This window comes from Stereum hirsutum (genome assembly GCF_000264905.1).
Source record: "Stereum hirsutum FP-91666 SS1 unplaced genomic scaffold STEHIscaffold_3, whole genome shotgun sequence".
NCBI lineage: Eukaryota > Fungi > Basidiomycota > Agaricomycetes > Russulales > Stereaceae > Stereum > Stereum hirsutum.
Window position 1 is genome coordinate 934,726 of NW_006763133.1, and position 18,356 is coordinate 953,081.

The following is an 18,356-nucleotide window of genomic DNA, read 5'->3' on the forward strand; positions in this document are numbered from 1 at the left end:
GAGTGGCCCGGGTTGTAATTGTACAAGAAATGTTACACACAACTGACTTGTACAGTGTGCATTTACAGTCTTCTGCTCATTCATCAGTAATTTCTTTCCAATACCTGGCTTCGTTCTGGCGCGAGACTGTAATCGCCAGGAGACCGGTCAGCACCTCATTGCCTTGTATACGAACAGACGGGGATAACTCACCAATCTCATTCGCATCGAACCGATACGACACCATCACCCACTTCTGCATCTTCATCTTCTTCACCCTCTTCTTGTTCATCCTCCACCTTAAGACTCTATCCCAAACACTAAACCTCTCCACGCACGTCAGAACGAACAACTCCCCTTGCCCGGCCAGCTTCTTTCCCTCCAGGACCTGAGGCAGGTTCGTGACGAGGTATTCGTCAGAGAAAGAACGAGGCTTGTAGAACATGAGGGAGACGACGGCGATGTCGGGTGGACGCCTGCCTGTTATGGTGGATGCATGAAGTGAGAGCCTATCGAGAGTGGTCTCGTACAGACCGATCTCGTTCGAAGACGTCGCAAAACCAGAAGGTGCGGCGAATGGGAACGGTATCGCTTCGTAGGAGGTCGCCAAAATGTTCTCGAGATCGACGAGCCAGGGATCCAGGCAAACTTTCCTCCTCGCCACCCGCCTACTCATCTCCGAACTCGGACACGGATATTTACCCTGATAGAGGGCAATATCCGTCGTCAACGCGTCCGTGAGCATGATCGATACGAAATCCGAAAGCCAGTGCGTAGGGTATCCAACTGCGTGCAGATGAACAAGGAGTTCGACGAATGCGGCGAGGCTGTTCGGGTATCGGACGTAAGTACGCATTCCAAACTCGTGTGTCTTCCCGGGAAGGATAATGGAGAAGAAGACACGGGTGAGCCAAGCAATGAGCTCCGGGCGGGTGGCAAGTTCATTGAGTGGGCGTGGTAGAGGGTTGGCGGCAAGCTTGGTGAGGTCCCAGACTGGTGACATCTTGAGTACACGGCAGCCGAAGTAACGCGGGATGTCCCTGACCCTCAGTAAAGAGTATCTGTGTACAGATCCGGTGAGAAAGACGAGAAAATAAATAGATGGTCTATATGAACGTCTTACGTGTAGGCAAACTCATCGTCATCGCGCCAGATTGGAGGGTTGAGCAGGCAGTTGGAACCAACTGAGCAGTCGGCGTCAGACTGAAGGCTTGGAACGACATACACAGCTGTATTGAATGGGCCGTGGGTGTAATCACTGGGTATAGAAGGTTGAGCTGCAGCAGTTGGACCGATGAAGAAAGGAGGAGACGTACGGAACATTGCTCAACCACATCCTCGTGAACGTCCTGGGAAAATGAGCTGGTCGATGCTGATCTCCCGAAGTCCTCATCTTCAACAGCTCTTGATTGAGTTCTCCACGAAGAACCTCGAGCTGGATGAGATCTTTCATGTCCTTCAAAGCTTCAAGTACGGCACCGAAAAATACCCAAGTGATCGAGAAAGACGGGGAATCCAGCACGTCGTTTCTTCCGAGAACCTCTCCCATACCCATGCGTTCGTTGAAGCTTTCAAAGGCGAGGACGGGATCGAACCCGCTTGTGTGCTTTGCAGGATATCCGCTAGTATGATCAAGGTAGGCGTCCTGTATGTAAGCTAGGCGATGAACATCCAACCTCCCAGAAAAGAGGCAAACACATACGAAAAGAGAAGGGTTGGGCTTCCAAGTCTCGCGAATCTCTGCCTGGGCCTGTAAGAACCATGAGTAGCTACACCAGAACAGATGAATAGTATGCGAACCTGAGCACCTAGTTCACCCAGCCTAGCCGCTCGGGAACCGTCAACAGAATCTCCAGACTTGAAAGCCCGAGCAAGTTTCCACGCCCCTGCCATCGCAGTATGTCTCTTCCAAAGCTCCTTCGGCGGTATGAATCCCCTAACCTTCTTGTACAACGTCTTCTCCTCTATAATCTTCGCTTCCAGAGTTCCATGTTCGAGCTCGCCCATCATCTCTACCACCCTCTCTTTCGTTTTCTCGATAAACGCAGCTCTTCCAGCAGGATCCGTCGGCACGACTGGAGGAGAACCATCTGGATTAGTTAGGTTCAGTCCAAGTTTGATGATATCTGCGTCGCTTTGTTGATCAAGAGATCGTCGCGCGGCTAGGTCACGTTCGGCCAAGGGGTTGTGCGCCGCGTAGCCCGGAAATACGCCGGCAGCGGCTGCTTGTTTAATGTCGGCACGGCTGGCTCGGTACTTCTCATCGCTGAAGTGTTCAAGCATGATGCCCGTGGTCTTTTTTGGACAGTTGGCAATCCAGTAGTCTAGCGACGTTATAATGCTGGGGATGGATTCGGAAACGAGATGGATCCAGGAGGGAAGAGTAGGAGAAGGTGACGACAGTCGTTCGCGGAGGCTTTTGACGTGTTTCATAAATCTGTGGGCTGATTAGAATCAAATAGACCAATTTACGCCATGGGAAGTGATACCGATGATAGCAGTACGCTGGAACAACCATAGCAGTATAGACGTAGAACAAGGTCGCCTTGATCTCGGCGGTTTCTTCAACACCAGGTGCATCATTGAGCAAGCTATCGAGGAGAAGGAGGACGATCAAGTCGCGCGAAAGTGCTGTAGGATGTATGTCCAAGAGTGTGAGGTGTACTCTGAATTTCGCCTGCTTCGTCTTTGGCAGTGTCTTGTATGCTTGATGAAGACCTATGGTTGAAGCAAATACATGACGCCCTACAGTGTCAAACAGTTAGCGTACACCAAAGATAGTAAAGACTTGCACATAGAAAAGTGGACCGACCATCGCCTACTCCTCCGAACAGAAATGCGAGTTTCGACAAGCGCTCTCCAGAGAAAGTCGAAAGCTTCAGTGGAGGTGAAGGATGTTTATCTTCTGTGCCATAGTCGTGAATGATCGAAATAGGATTATCGTGCGATATCTTGATGTAGAAGTGGAGTCAGCGAGCAAATATAGTGGTACCAAAGGTATGCTTCTCACCGAATAATATTCCATGATCGCCATCCTGTTAAGATGATCGTGAACGTGGTTCTTGCAACTAAGGTATGCGAAAATACGTACGGTCTGGATTTATATATTGGCAGTCGCGCGAGTCTCGCCCTAGCATCAGTGACGCCTTTTGTAATCTTCTCGGACTCGCTCTCTGTCTGTCTCCACTCGCTCCAAGCTCTCAGCAGCTCATCGTTCTGAGATCGCTCACTCAGCTCCTTCAACTTAACGATTACCTTAGAAGCATCCTCGGCCTGTAAAAAGCGATATGACAGGCGTCCAGATCTAATTCCAAAGCGAAGTGTCCTAGCCAGCCTGATTGAAAGTCGGTCTAGGAGAGCGCCGTTTCGTCCGTCTTCGGCGAGAAGAAGTTTCAAAGAGCGGACTGAGGCGAGGAAACACGCAGTGTAGTCTCCTGCTTCAAAGAGCGCAGCACTCAGATTGGAGGGGTAGACAGGATCGGTTGGAGCTTCTTTCTCAGCCTATAGAGATCAGGGATGTATATGAGTGAAGTAGTTTGGGTTGTGGAATGGCAAAAAAGGTGCATATAGCATTTAATTGGCGTCGAAGCGCCTTTAACAGCGACGATCAAGATTTAAAGCTTGATGGGATGTGCTTCTACTTGACCAAGGATAATATCTTACCTGAGCATACAACTTGGAAGCTCTACGATGTCCGGAATAGACGAAGTCAGCGTGAGTGCCACACGTTTGCATTCGAAATGTGTCGAGTTTCGACGCATGAAACAGACTTACTCAGTGAACCGACCAGCTTTGAAGTGCGTATTACCTTGAGCTTTTAAGTCCACTGGGTCCATGATGCGTATGTACAGGACGGAACCTACTCAAAGTACGAGATGGTGGAGAAGAAAGACGCGTCGAGTGGCAACGCCAAGAAAACGCGACGATCGTCTGCCACGGCAATTCCCGTTGACACCGCGTCGTGTCTTGGTCGCGTCACCGACCGTCCGGCCGCAATCGAATAAGTCAACCACCCTCAAAGTACATACTCGTTCAGAACCAGGTCAGAACTGCCATGGTGGCTACGTGCTGTGCGCTGCCTTACACACGCATGTGCAACCAATATCAGATATCCCGTTGCGAGAGATGCCGTTGTATCCGTCCATTAATTAAGGAGCGAAAGTGGCATTGTCGATAACGACAATAAATACAAATTGTCCGTGAAGAATATGGACGTAGATAAACATGACATTTGTAAGGAATTATCAAGTCGACAACATTACGAGTCGTTGTTGGGATCCTTCGGGTCAGTGCCTGAATCGATGATCACATTTTCTATCGTCAGTACCCTCGATTGCCATGCCCTGCATCGCGTACGACTCACCGCATGCACTTTCGTGAATATCGAATTCCGTGTCGTCTGTGGGAGTCAACTGTGTCACAGTCGCACCCGTGTACCACTGTAGACACCCACATTGACCGCACGAGCCGTTAAAAATAACAAAGGCAAAGTCAGCAAAGCGAATCTAACATGTGATGACGAAGAGAGACGTGAGCCATTTCCGCACTCACCTCGTAATGTCCATCTACCCTATCCCCATAGTTCACTTGTACATTCCCAGATTGGGAGTGCTGTAATATCCCTGCGGTCATAACAACCTGTCTTCCAGGACTGACAGTGAACGTCGTCGACTTTGAAGTCACAGTCGTTGTACCCGATTCGGAACTTGCTCCGCCGCCGATGGAGACACCCTCGAAGGAGATGCCTAGGTTAGCGTTGACGGTGAATGTGGTGGTAGTCGACGTAGAGCCGCCGATCGTAACTGTTTTGGCCTCAGTACCACCGTCACAGCTGATTTAGCACATATAAAGGACGAGGCTGGTTAATAAACCGGAGGACCCAACAACGGAGAAAGGGAGGGGGACTGGTCATGGCACGGAGATGAGGTTCTAAACGTACTTGAGCTGCGCATCACCGATGGCGACAAATGGACGGACGTCTGGATTATTGACAATGTTGATGAGAGTGCATCTGTCGGCATCCCGGACGTTGGGCGAGCCTAACAAATCATGAATGAGCACCATACACTCTCCAATCACTCTCTGTGAACGGGGAAACGTACCAGCAGCACCAGGGCAAGAAAGTAGGAGGTCAGTGTCGGTCGGCGTGGTATCACGAACGTCGAACGATGGGGCGCAAGATGCGTGACCGAGAAGCGCAAGAACAAAGAATGCAGAAGATAACATTCCGAATACCGTTATGGATGGGAATCGACGAAGAGATAATTGAAATAAGTGAATTGACCCAAGAAAGAGTGTGCGTGAATGATTGGCTAGAGGGACTCCTCCCATCGAGTACTTATACTCTTTCTGAGATGAGCTCGATGACTGGCCGGGTATGCCAAGGAAAGCAAAATTGCAGATAGAAACTGATAGAAAGGCACATTTTCGAAGACAAGTCTTGACCTCGAAACGCTGATGGTCGCTATTCCAAGCGTCGGTCTAAAGTCGACTCGATGAGCCGAGTGGGCTCTCACTTGAGTTAGTGTAAGCGTACAGAGGGCAGTTGTCACTGATGGGTCTCGAAAGATAGATTTCCTGTACAAAGCACACGACTGTGGAGCTGCCACAAGGCAGTATGATTTGGCCATAGGGTTGACGGTGGCTGTACGAGAAATATCGCATTCACCGCGGATTCATTGATTACCGAGGTACAGGAGAAAATACCCTTTTCTCGTCGAGAATCACTCCTATCTGACTCCTAACTCAGGCGTAACGATGAAGAGAATTATGAGCAATTATATAAGTAAAGAAAAAAGAAGTGAGATGGCGTCAGTGGGCACGGATCATACCAGAGAATGGTGCCAAGAGAATGATGCTGGAAGCTATCCATTCACAAGGCAATACCCGTCCCGTACGGCAAAAAACAGCTGATGGTAAAACACTGGAAAAACTGTGTCGCTAGGAACGCGCACAGAGATAACTTCTGCAGCGACCACGACTGGTCAGGTAAGAAAGGAGTCAGTAGGGCGACAATCAAGATATCGGGAATGACACACACTAAAAAAGACCAAGAGCCGCCCTGGTTGGTCCCCGCGATGGCAAAGCAAAAGATGGGGACAAACGTACGGAGCGCATCATCACGAAAACCCAGCGGGCAAACCAACTCTATGACACAACACATTCGTCTAGTGAGCTTTACGTGAGGGTCCCTATCAAATGGAAGAGCCTTTCTGGCAGAATGCCCAGAAGGAGCCTTCGGAAGGCTGCGTGATACAAGACAGCAAGAGACGCAGTGAAGCCGCCGTGTGATTGATGATGCACCATATGCCCGCGAAATACCATATGTTGGACGATCAGGTTCTGACAAGACCGGACGTGACCTTAGAAACAACGTGGTAGAAGCACGCCAAGGTCGCATGGCTGAAGGGAAAGCGGTCAAGGGTATGTACATAGAGTCGAAGTGGAAGTTGAGGTAAAGGAGTCACGGCCCGGGGGGAGGTGGAAAAGAGAGCAGTTGAGCCAAGTCATCGGGTCGTATATTGGTCCACTGATCTTAACCTGTAGTTCTGGCGTCCAAGTTGTGTCCCCAACTTTCAGAAAATGTTACGCACTATTAGTTGTTGCTGAGATCTTGGACCCACGCACAACGTTTGCCAGCATCAGCTTGAGTGTCACCGCAACGCCTCGAGCCGGTCGGAGCTTTAAATTGGTCGGAGCCTGACTTATCGCTATCAATCAGTCTCCGCTCTATACCATAACTCTGGTGTCTGCGACACAACGTCGTGCACAAACTCGCTAGCACATAGTCAAGCCCCAGTTCGTTCTCCTTGTGCACTCTCCGTTTTGTGCTTGGTTTTCGCCTTTCCGCAACAGGTTGCTCACAATACTACACTCGGTCATCTCCGCGATTCATCAATCAATGTCTGGTGTCCTCGAGTACCCACCAATCTCACTGCAGGAGGGTGAGTTTTCCCTTCCGTGCCAATGTTGTCTCATTATGTAGCCTGTTCTCATTCTCATTTTTGTCTCTCCAAGCGCAATTGTTGCGACCAAAGGAGCGTTATCTACCCACAGAGATTCTCTCTAAGATCTTTCTTGAACTCATCGACATGGAATCCAGCGCATTTCAAGGCGATCCCCCGCCAGCCCCACCGTCCAGCCCATCGATCCGCCCGTGGACATCTTTCTCTCCTGTAGCCACGGTTTTGGAGCGCGTCTGCAGACGGTGGCGAGACATCATCCGGCACACTCCGCGCCTGTGGACGAATATCAAAGCCTGCCCTCGGTCTGCAGATATTCGAGACTCGAGGACAGCCTCTCTTCTTGAGGCCTCCGAGAAGTGGCTCGCTCGGTCGGGAAAGCATCCTTTGGTGGTCGTTGTCAGAGCCAAGCCGATATTTTGGCGCGTTCCCGAGCGTTTCGATTCCATTAAGTTGTTCTTTGCGATGTTATGTCGACAATCCGCTCGTTGGAAGGAGATAGAATTCGTAGTCAACCACTTCGATGTCTTCCCGGAGCTTGATGGAGGATGTTTCCCCATTCTTGAATCCTTGACCATTCGCACGACAGCATATGTCCCGGGGTACACTATACTACGATCCACCCATTTCATGCAATCTCTAAAGACCATGCCGAATCTTCGCTCTGCGGACATCGAAGATCTTCAATTGTTGGAGTGGATACTTCCATGGTCACAGTTGACGTCTCTTCGACTAAACAATACCCTACTCGGCCCGGACGACAGAGGCACGTTCCCTACGAGGAACTATATCCTCAACGTTCTTAGTGAATGCTCCAATCTGAGAACATTGCGACTCTCCCTCTTCTACAAGGGCCTCGACTGGCCGGTCAATAACCGCGTGGTTCTGCCCCACTTACAGACGATGACCCTCCAACTTCGCTCTCCTTTCGACTACTACTCACTCATGCGTTATGTTGATGTGCCGCAGCTTTGCCTCCTTCAGATCGTTTTCCGCGATGACGCATGTAAAAATTCTGTTCAACACTGGGATAGCTTCCGACGCGTACTACCGCCACACATTCCCAGTCTAAGGATATTCAGCATGCCGCCAATGGAGCTCGCAAAGGACCACCCTGAGGTCCATCGCTTCAATAGGAGTATCTCCTCCATTCTCCTTCCTGCGACCGACCTCCGCGTGCTCGAGTGCCGAACTCCTCAAATCACGCCAGATTTCCTCAAAGCACTCCTCCTTCGATTTTCTCCCACCGGTCGCCTGCTATCGGGACAGAACCCTGGACTGCTCGAGATCAGGGTCGTGCGCGTGCACTTCTTGGACGATCTGTCCAGAATGTCGAAGGAGGAGGTCCGTCTCATGGTGGGACTATGGTTGGATGTGATCGAGTCGAGGTGGTGGTTGCCGAACGGAGCCCTTGATGGTGGAAATGACCGCATTGGAAAGGTGAGGAGGTTGGAGGCAGTCGATTTGGAACTGTGGGGGGATGGATTCAAAACGGATATTGAGACAGTCCCGGAAGATTTACGGGCGCGGTATAGGGCGTTAAGAGACGACGGTTTCAGGTTCAGCATCAAGAACAGTGTCCTCGATCTCGTGCGTATTGCCTTGGTTTTGATTTCGGACATGTACTGAAACGGATATCGCTTTGCTATTTCTCGTTTTAGGATCCGTTTGAACTTGAATGATGCAATCTCAAACCCTGTTGGGACATATAGCCAACGATGAAGTCGCTTCGTTATTTACTTTTCGCCTTCTGTCCGTATGTTTTACGACCCTTCCACCGCTGTGGCGCTCAATGAGGCACACAGGCGCTCGTGGCATGACACTAGTAGTTCTTCCCCCCTCCAACGTAAAACATGAAATCAGATGCGTTGTAGAATAAATATGCGAAAGGAGAGAGTATAGTATGCAGCAGTGCAGGCAGCAATTAAAAAGCATCTAACAGAGAAAGGAGAGCAATATAAAACCATGAAGCTTGTAACATAGAACATAGAAGAAAATTCAGTATCCATCCGTCCGTTTATCGGTCCACGATTTACCCCAAGAGCGATTCATTAGTGTTTAGTCCTCTTCCACATCTTCATCCTCGTCGAGATCCAACAATACTTCCGAGACACCCCTATACAAACTTCTCGCGCCTTCCTCCTCGACGAACCAACCCTTCACGACCTTCCTCGCCAGCTTCTCCAGCTTCTCAACCGCCATCTTCGCCACTACATCTCCACCAACACTATACATCGCCTCAGTCGCGATGGCCATCTTTTCTTCTTGGCTGAACGGAATGAAGGGAAGAACCGAGGTGACGCGGGAAAGGAGTGATGCACCGAGTCGGTCGGATACTTTTGGACGGAGCATATCTGCGAGGCGGATGTAGTCTTTGCGAGACATAGTGGTTGAGGTGTTAGATGACGAAAGGCTGGATTGGTACTGAAAGACGGTGTCATGGCCGATATTAGAGGTACCGATCCAGATTACCTTGCGGACATCTATGTGACGATCCCCGGCTTGAGGAGAGCAGCGACCTGGACGAAAATTCAGGGAAATTCTTCGTACGGAACCCAATGAGAAAGCTTACCGATCTCCCATGGCATAAGCAGTGAATACAGGGCTTTTGGGTCTTCGGTCTTCTCGATCTCCTGCATAAGGTGTCGGTACAATTCCACTTTGGAGCGTAGGGAAGGTATAAGTACTTACGTCAAGCACGACCACGCATCGCTTCCCTTCATTCTCGAGCAGGAACTGCGTAAGCGTATATGACGAGGGCTCCTAAACAAGAGTCAAGCCGGTTCAGTTGTGGTATTGTAGTAAGGGAAGACATGACAGACCTCGTAAGGGCTCATAGAATACGACTGCCAGATATCATGTGTCGACCTCAACGTTGTCATATTGACCGTGTGCGTCGGCACATCCAGTAGATTCCCGAACTTCCTCGCCAACAGACTCTTTCCGTGTCCACTAGGTCCACAAAGCAGAACAACGATCGGTGCGACAGACAACATCCTCGAATGCGCATTAAGGACCATGAAAAGCTGTTCAAATGCCCTATCCTGCCCTACGATGTCGAACCTCACTTTCGTCAGTGGCCGGAAGAATGAGCGATGAATCAAGGCCGATGTTTTCCTCGTATGCGCTGCGTCTGCTCTTGTAACATAGTACCTTGTTGCCGGATCCATACTTTCCAGCACGTCTGCTAAGACCGAGGATGACGAAGACAAATTCTCTGCTGAGGGTGTACCGCCGACAGCGGCACTACTCCTCCTAGAGGACCCCGTGGACCCGATGGGCAGAGTCAATCCTTTAGGGTCGGCTCCATGGGCGAGCAAAATCTTGACGATATCTACTCTATGTTTCAGCTTATCATTCCCTACAGCGAACGCTAACGCGCTCTGTGGACCAACTTCATCATTGGGTCCCACTTCTCCAGACTCCAAGACTCTCCTGACCTCCTCAGGATTATCGCTCGCGATGGCGAACATGAGCGTTGGTTGAGGTGTAGCGATGGCATGCATGGAGTGGTGGGATAGTGCTGGTGACGGCATTGGGGCTGGCGATGACGGAAGTGATGGCGAGGCGAATGGTGAAAGGTGCTGCGAGCGAGAGGAGGGACGAGAAGCTGGCAGGGATGCCGAAGTACGGTTGTGCGCAGATATACGATCGAACGTTGGGTGACGGAGAGGGTGGCGAATGGTGGTGTCGTCGAGATCGGCGCGGGAGAGGTAAGAATAGCGGCTGGATGTGGTCGGGTCATCGTCACCAGTGTCGAAGCCATTATGGTTATCGTCGTCGTCTTCTTCTCCTTCAGAGTGCTCAGACTCGTGGATTATAGGCTCGGATAGTCTACTTGTTGAACGCGAGTATGAATGAAGGGAAAGGAGTGAAGAGACGGAGTTGCGCCACGTCTGAGAATGGTTCGGTGGTGCACTCTGTAGTGGGAATTCGCGTGAATGTCGAGTCTCAGGTGCGAACGCTCCGGAACTTCGGTGATCTTGTAGGTGTAGTGACTGTGTTGGTGGGTTAGAGTAAGAAGTACGAATCGTCGGTCGGGTCGTAACAGTGTCGTGAGCATGTGAAGATATAGAAACCAGACTATTGCGCTGTGATTGAGGACCGGGTATGTATGGAGGTGAAGACGAATGCGAATGCGAAGACGATGGTTGAATTGCTGAGAGCTATGGTCGTCGCAGCGTGAGTGCAGGTCGCTCAGTGCTATAAGTCGGGAACGTACCAGTGGATGTCCCGATAATGAGCCTGATGATACACTAGAAGAAGAAATAGATGGGTTTTGTTGATGCCCTGAGCAAGGGGGGGAAGCCGTCAGTTTGGTTCGACTGTCGAAGGGCACTGATCGGCCTCACCAGATGAAGATATGGTACTAGCACGTCTAGAGATCGACTCAAACACAAAAGATTGCATAGACTGTCCCTGCTCCATCAGCATTTCATTCCACTATCCGACGAGAGAAGGGGAAACGCACCAGACGAAGAGGCTTAAGTACGCTCCGACCCTGGCCCGGCAGCGGACTAGGTAGAGGACTATGGCCCAAACCCTCCTCCGGATCAAGAGCAGATGACAGAAAAGCCGCACTACCCGGTGTCCGAAGATCAACTTCAGCACCACCGGGACCGGCACTATTGGAATGAGAAGAAAACACATCAGCGACGCTCGTGCGACGTGAGGGTCCTCGAGATTTCTTGACGTCGATAGCGCGACCCTTGAACGAATGTCGAAACCCAAAGGGAACCTTCCTGCTGCCACCATCTGACGCCTGATCCAAATCAGCCCCGGCCCCGATCCCGGTTTCCCTCCCCTTCCCTTTGTCGTTGGACGAAATCGCGCTCAAGGCTGAACTTGGTCTGGAGCTTTCCCTGCTTTCTGTCTTCGGCACTGGCGGCGTGAAGACGGGTTGACGGTATGCAGAGGGCCCTGCAGCGGAGGAACTCTGTGGAGGTCGGTTCTCATCCGTCATTCCCACATGTGACCGTAGTCCGACAGCAGACTGAGAACGCTCGAACGAGGACGAGTCAGGCGATGGGGACGGAGATGCAGAGGCTGACGGCTGTATGGAGGCAGAAGAGGTGGCATACATGCTCTGGAGAGCATCGCCCAGTTCACTCGCGCGTCTTGTGCGATCCTCGACGGCGGCAACCGTCGATGGTTGCGCAGGGGTAGAGTAGGCGGCGTACATGCTCTGAATGGTGTCATCCTCCGCGTCACGTCGTGAGAGGCTTGATGCTATAGAGGAAGCGATTGAAAGCCGAGAGGGTTTTAACGAAGAGGGAGATAATGACGAATCTAGACCGTAGTCCGCGTACATGCTTGAGACAGCGTCGTACTCGCCATCCCGCTTCGACAGATCACCGGACAGCGACGAAGATGCAGAGAAGCGTGAGGGTTTCGAAGGATAGACAGATGTCGTGGTCTGTGGGCTGGAGTCAGAAAGCGTGGCCTGGACGGTCTTTCCCTGTGCAGCCTGCGTGGACATCTCTCCCACTGGCGAGGAAGAGGTTGAAAAGTGGGATAATATGGAAGGAGAAGGAGACGACGCTTCGACCTTGAAGTTAGAACGTGTGTCTTGGACAATGTCGTCATGCCTGTCCTTTCCTGGAGGATCTCTTGCCGACGAGGAAGAAGCGGAGAGACGCGAAGGTTTCGGAGAAGAAGGGGACGACGACGCCTGCAGGCTGAGGTTGGAATGCCTGGTTTGGACTCTGTTACCGACTGTGTCCTGTATCGACAGATCTTGAACCGATGAAGACACTGAGAAACGAGAAGGTTTCGATGGAGAGGGCGATGGTGACGACTGTAGGCCGTACTCTGCGTACATACTCGAAACAGGAGTATTCACTGCATCCACCCTTGACAGATCTCCGGTTCGTGAGGAAGACGCAGAGAAACGGGAGGGTTTCGTATGAGAGGGAGGTGACGACTCCTGGAGACTGAAGGTCGAGTGCCTACTCTGAACGGTATTGTCCACCGCGTCCTGCCTCGACTTGCCACCGGCCAACGAAGACACCGAGGAACGAGAAGGTGTCGATGGAGAAGGCGATGGTGATGAGTGTAGGCCGTACTCTGCGTACATACTCGAGAGCGCGTCATTCTCAGGGTCCGTCCTTGACGTATCTCCGGTCTGTGAGGGTTTCAAAGGAGAGGGGATCGACGATGCCTGTAGACTGAAGTGGGAAGGTCTAGTCTGGACGGTATTACCCTGTGAACCCTGACCCGACAGATCTCGAGCCAAAGAAGACATTGAAGAACGGGAGGGCTTCATTGGAGAGGGGGGTGACTGCAGGCCATAATCTGCGTACATACTGGACACAACGTCGTCCTCGGCATCCTGTCTTGTCATATCTCCACTTAGTGAGGAAGAGGCCGAGAAGCGCGAGGGTTTCACAGGAGAGGGAGAGGGAGATGCTTGAAGGTTGAGGTTGGAATGAACGATCTGGGCAGTGTCAACCTCGGCGTCATTTCTTGAAAGATCTCCGACCAGTGAGGAAGAGGTCGAGAAACGGGAATGTCTCGACGGAGAAGGGGACGATGACGCCTGGGGATTGGAGCTTGAATGTACCGTTTGAACCGGATCACCCTGCGTACTCTCTCTTGGGAGACCTCCAATCTGCGCAGACGAGGCAGAGAAACGGAAAGGTTTTGGGGGAGAGTGAGAGGGAGATGACAATGCCACTATACTGAAGTCGGAGAGCATCGTTTGTACGGTGTCGTCCTCTGCATTCATCATTTTTAGAGTTCCGGCCAGCGAGGACGACGCCGACGAACCAGAACGTTTCAGAGAAGGGGGAGATTTCGACGACCGAGAGCTGGAGTGAGAATGTATAGCCTGGAAAGTATCCTCCTGTGCATCTTGTCTGAGGGGATCGGCGGCCACGGAAGAAGAAGTCGAGCGCCTGGCGGAAGAAGGTGGTGGAGAGGAATCCAGGCCGTAGTCCGCGTACATACTCTGTAGAGTATCGTCCGCTGTCTCATACTCGAACGAAGCGTCCTCTTCAATCTCAAGCTCGCGCTCCTCATCATGACTCAACTCCGACAGAGCCTCACTTTCTACGACTTCATCCTCATCCTCATCCTCATCGTCGCCATATGCCCGCTCTACCTCATAGTCATGCTCTACCTTCGTCTCCGATCCCACAAGGAACTCAGCCTCTACCTCAACTCTCGCCTCCGGCTCCGCCACAATCTCCTCGTCGCCACCCGAAAGCCTCTTACTAGCAGAAAGCGACGGTCCAGGCCCAATCGTAAGTTCGGAAAGTGCACGTCCTCGAATTGTGGTCACTGTGATTGCAGGCGAAATTTCCGCATCATGTTGAGGAGAGAGTTCATAGTCTGACCGATGCGCATCCTGTGACGGAGGTGGCGACGGTGTCGGTGTTGGCAACGACGAGACCGTCTTCGGAGGAGACGGAGCAGACAAAGCGGCACGCGCAGCGAAGGTCTCTTTCAGATCTTGAATGACGGCCGTACGGGGGGTAATAGGGCGGGAGAGGGATTCAAGGCCTGGAGGGACGGGAAAGAGGAGTTTGGTGTGATCGGCTGAGTCGAATGAAGTGGAGAAAGTATCTTCAAGGATCGAGGAATCGCCTTCAAGGTCGTAAGAGTCGTCTTCGGGAAGATAAGAATCCTCTTCAGCATCGAAAGAGTCGCCGTCCGGGGCATCGGAGTTGCCTTCGACAATTGGAGAACCGACTTCGAAAACGGAAGAGTGACCTTCGACGGCGACAGAATTGTCTTCGTTGACGTTGACGGAGAGATCACCTTCAAGCATGTGCGCATCACCTTCGGGGTTCGAAGGTCTGCCATCTTGGGGGGAGGGAACGCTCTCGACGATGGATGGATGGTTTTCAAAGGTGGCAAACTCGTTCTCCACGACGGGGGATTCTCTCTTGCCGAAGGTAGAGGTGGCTTCTGGGATGATGGCGGAGTTCGTTGTGGGCACGGAGGAATAGGCATGATCCTGTTCGTGCAAACGTGGCGATTCTTCCTCTTCCCGAGTGTGGCTGAAGCTCTCTGGTGCGGAGGGTGAGCATTCGGAAATGGGGGGATGGTCCTCGTCCTGCACGCGCGAATGTGACGAATCTCCTTCACGAACATGTTCGGAATTGGCCTTCACGGACTGGACCCCCTCCACGACGGACTCAGGCTTGTGGTATGCAATTTCCGAGCCCATCACTGATTGCGTTTCTTCTTCAGCGTACATAGAGGGAGAGAACGAGCGAGAACTGGAATCCAGTGCACTAGGTCCCATCGAGAGCGGTTCGTCATCTCTCACCGCCGATAGCTGCGGCGAATTGTGTGCACTATGCATCAGAATTCTCGACGAAGGAGACCCAAAGGGCGAAGACAATAAGTCGAACATGGATGAGTGCCTGTACGCAGGACGTGGAGGTGAAAGCGCGAACGGTGTTGGTCCCCAATTATCCGCATATCCTGAGTCGATGGAATCTTCCCGGTGGAGTGAGCCATCGTATATTCCTTCGGCTGGGAAAGGAATGGGCGGACCAGATATATCTACGGGGGATAGAAGACCGAGTGACCTGCGATGAGCATTGTCGTGGATGTCCGAGTCCACGGATTCGAGAGAGTCGGGAGATGGGTTCTCTTGGCGTGCCGTTGGCTCGTCGAGTTCGTCTGGTTCCCCAACCGGACTTTCCTCCTCCACTTCGCCCTCGACTTCTACTTCTACTTCGGCTTCATCTTCACCTTTGCCTTCACTATCATCTTCGACTTCAGCCTCTCCTTCGTCGGAACCATGACCGGATTCAACCTCTCCTTCGTCGGAACCATGACCGGATTCAACCTCTCCTTCGTCGGAACCATGACCGGAATCAGGCGACCCTGAATCCGACGACGCCTCGGACCCATTCTCATTGCTAGGACTCTGATTTGGCTCTGGCGACGAAGAGTACGGCGAATAATCTGGCCCTATAACATCCGAAAGTGCGAGCAAAAGGCTGGCCATCCGAGGCGAACGTGGCGAAGAAAGGACGGAAGACGGAGAGTCGACGGTGACAGCGGGGAGGATAGGTTGTGTTCCATGGCGAAGATCGGAATGTACAGGTTTCGAATCTCGAATAGTAGGCGTGCTTTTGATCTTGACTTCGTGCAAGAAGTTGCAGCCATCCGCGAAATAGCAGCGACCTTGCTGATAGAACGGACATGGCCGCGCTGCACGTTTTTTGGAGTCAGTTTTGTGAAAATGTCATAGCTTGGAATAAGTGCATACTCTTGACCTTCCATGGGGGGTCAGGGAAAGACATCAGGGAGGCATTGAAGTAAGGACGGGGAGGAAAAAAGGAGAGTCGGGTAAGTTGAATGGAAAGAGCGAGTAGTAACCGCTTCTGTTCTGTGGGCGTCTGTTGTTCCGTTGTTTGCTTCCGGCCCTCAGGTGGCACCAGTGTGGCCCAGTACATAGGTTACTCGGCCACCGACCTTTACCCGGGTGTGCCTGAGAACATTTCACAGAATATGCAACGATAGAAATAGGTAGAGACTAATTTAAGGACCAAGGATATACAAGATAGCAAACGCTGGCTTCCAAGAAGATTAGCCTTCACTCATTCTCGGAGGCGTTCTGAAAGTAGGGATGTACGAGACGAACCAAGGGTGGAAACATCAGTATAGGTGTCCTAAATGAGCAACAAAAAACTCCTCACCAACTCAAGGATACGATCCTTTACGCTGAACAGGAACCCGCCCTCCTTCAACGCCATGTACCTCTTGCGAATCTGTTCCTCGACCCTCTCATTCCCCATCTCGATCTCGTGCCCCCATGGTCCAATATCGAACGCTCGCAGCTTCTGCACATTATTGTCGCCAACTAGCACACCTTCCGGCAACCACCACCTCGACTCAGCCACGTCCAACAGTAGCCCCAAGAGGCGGTTGATTGGCTCCATGGGGGAGTCAAACAACGGCTTCTCGCCACAAGATGGCAACACCCTAATCTCCACAAGCCTGGTGTTCTGTCCGGAGGCTAATTTATCGGTAGGTGTGAACCGTAGGATGAGAGAGCTGAGAAATTCTGGTATGATTTCCGATGTATGACATTCGAGTACGCGGAGGTTGGTCGCAGGTAGCAGAATAGGAGAAATAGTGATGACGGGGAGGTATTGGTCGATGAACGGATGTGACTGTGAAGCACCCATAGATGCTAGACTCAACGTATCCAGAGTCGCGACACGCCCCTTGACCGTGTTCTTAAACATATCCCAGCTCTGTGAGAGCTCGTGCCAGTCATGGCGGAATCGGATGTGCAGAAGGCGAAGGCAGGGTGCTCGTATGAAACGCAGGAGATTCTCGCAAATGGTTTGTGTATCAACAAGGATACGGAGGGTTTGTAGACAGTGCAGATCAACATCAACAGGTATGGTGTGTGCCTGGGAAAGATCGATGGGGGCTTTGTTGCATATCAGCTTGAGTTCTAGATCTTTCAGGCTACTGTACTTCCTGAGGACATCGAGGATAGCGGTCTTCGAAGACAATCGAATGGTGTCGCTTCGTCCAAGATTGAAATTGTCTAATCGGAGTGCAGTCAGCTGTGCCCATGGAAGAGGCCAAGCGAGCAACTCTCCATCTTCGATGAATACTTTTCGAAGTTTCGGGGCGGTCTCTAGAGCGCGCATGAACTGAGGGGATCGTGGGAGTATTTGGTTTGGGGTATTAGACATCGTGTGGACGGTCAAGGATTCAAGAGCAGTGAAGCATCCTTCGTCAAGTGCAGGGAATACATCGAATTGGCGGAGCACGAGGGTCACATCGCGCCAACGAGAAGAATGCTTGCAAAGCATGGTGAGCAGTGCTCGAGTAGGATCGAAACGCTCAGGAATGCGCCAGGAGGGTGTCGTGGCCGTAATATCAAGCTTCAAAGGCAGAACTCCTGACCGATCTAAACATTCTCTCGCTATGTGGAGAATAGATGAAATCGATGTGTAGCGAAGGTCTCTATTGTAGGGGAGAATTAGAGTGATATTTGTCCAGAGTTGAGGAATGGAGCGAGCAATTGTTTGCCACCGCTTGCATACCTGCGCCAGGCTCACAGGGGAGGAGGGAGCCACTGACGTAAACGACAGAGGCGGCGGTAGAACGCCATCATGATGTTGTGCAGGCTTCTCGTTGACGAACTCAATGAATACCATGGCTAGTATCTCTGACGGAAGACAAATTTCACTCCCTATGTATGGGCCTGGGGATGGCGTCGGGTGGCTCGTAACTTCCACGGGGCCATGAACCTCGCCGTCAATACAGGGGGCACCACCCATTGAGGGCTATATAGAAGAAGAGTTTTAGTATATTAGTGTTTGAGTAGAGCAGTTTAAGTAGTTCGCGAACGAGGGGGGAACGTTACCTGGCGCGCTGGTCGTTGAAGGAGCTCGAGAGAGAAGTCCAAATTGAAAATAGGAAACAACAGAC

General features: G+C 51.6%; 5 protein-coding genes across 5 annotated transcripts; 1 reads left to right on the forward strand and 4 right to left on the reverse strand.

Moving 5' to 3' along the window:
- Positions 1-7: 7 nt before the first annotated feature.
- STEHIDRAFT_73904 (uncharacterized protein) lies at positions 8-3,851 on the reverse strand. The gene is made up of 12 exons (XM_007300497.1): positions 3,754-3,851; positions 3,643-3,664; positions 3,071-3,480; positions 2,990-3,014; positions 2,792-2,930; positions 2,469-2,724; positions 1,780-2,416; positions 1,682-1,729; positions 1,296-1,624; positions 1,103-1,237; positions 193-1,040; positions 8-126 (listed from the first exon to the last, which is right to left on the reverse strand). Exons 1-12 carry the CDS (start codon positions 3,813-3,815, stop codon positions 77-79), a joined length of 2,961 nt encoding a protein of 986 aa, XP_007300559.1. The 5' UTR covers positions 3,816-3,851; the 3' UTR covers positions 8-76.
- A 256-nt stretch (positions 3,852-4,107) lies between these two features.
- On the reverse strand, positions 4,108-5,274 carry STEHIDRAFT_166042 (uncharacterized protein). Its single transcript, XM_007300776.1, has 5 exons — positions 5,082-5,274; positions 4,919-5,018; positions 4,531-4,810; positions 4,343-4,418; positions 4,108-4,272 (listed from the first exon to the last, which is right to left on the reverse strand). Exons 1-5 carry the CDS (start codon positions 5,203-5,205, stop codon positions 4,238-4,240), a joined length of 615 nt encoding a protein of 204 aa, XP_007300838.1. The 5' UTR covers positions 5,206-5,274; the 3' UTR covers positions 4,108-4,237.
- Positions 5,275-6,880: 1,606 nt separating this feature from the next.
- On the forward strand, positions 6,881-8,832 carry STEHIDRAFT_137389 (uncharacterized protein; the record flags this gene model as incomplete). The annotated part of the gene is made up of 3 exons (XM_007300777.1): positions 6,881-6,923; positions 6,997-8,531; positions 8,603-8,832. 3 exons carry the CDS (start codon positions 6,881-6,883, stop codon positions 8,621-8,623), a joined length of 1,599 nt encoding a protein of 532 aa, XP_007300839.1. The 3' UTR covers positions 8,624-8,832.
- A 167-nt stretch (positions 8,833-8,999) lies between these two features.
- On the reverse strand, positions 9,000-10,477 carry STEHIDRAFT_52252 (P-loop containing nucleoside triphosphate hydrolase protein; the record flags this gene model as incomplete). Its single annotated transcript, XM_007300466.1, has 4 exons — positions 9,000-9,460; positions 9,514-9,574; positions 9,633-9,704; positions 9,764-10,477. The coding sequence occupies 4 exons, from the start codon at positions 10,475-10,477 to the stop codon at positions 9,000-9,002; spliced, it is 1,308 nt and encodes a 435-aa protein (XP_007300528.1).
- Positions 10,478-16,497: 6,020 nt separating this feature from the next.
- On the reverse strand, positions 16,498-18,082 carry STEHIDRAFT_153537 (uncharacterized protein; the record flags this gene model as incomplete). The annotated part of the gene is made up of 2 exons (XM_007300778.1): positions 16,498-16,518; positions 16,601-18,082. The coding sequence occupies 2 exons, from the start codon at positions 18,080-18,082 to the stop codon at positions 16,498-16,500; spliced, it is 1,503 nt and encodes a 500-aa protein (XP_007300840.1).
- Positions 18,083-18,356: the final 274 nt, after the last annotated feature.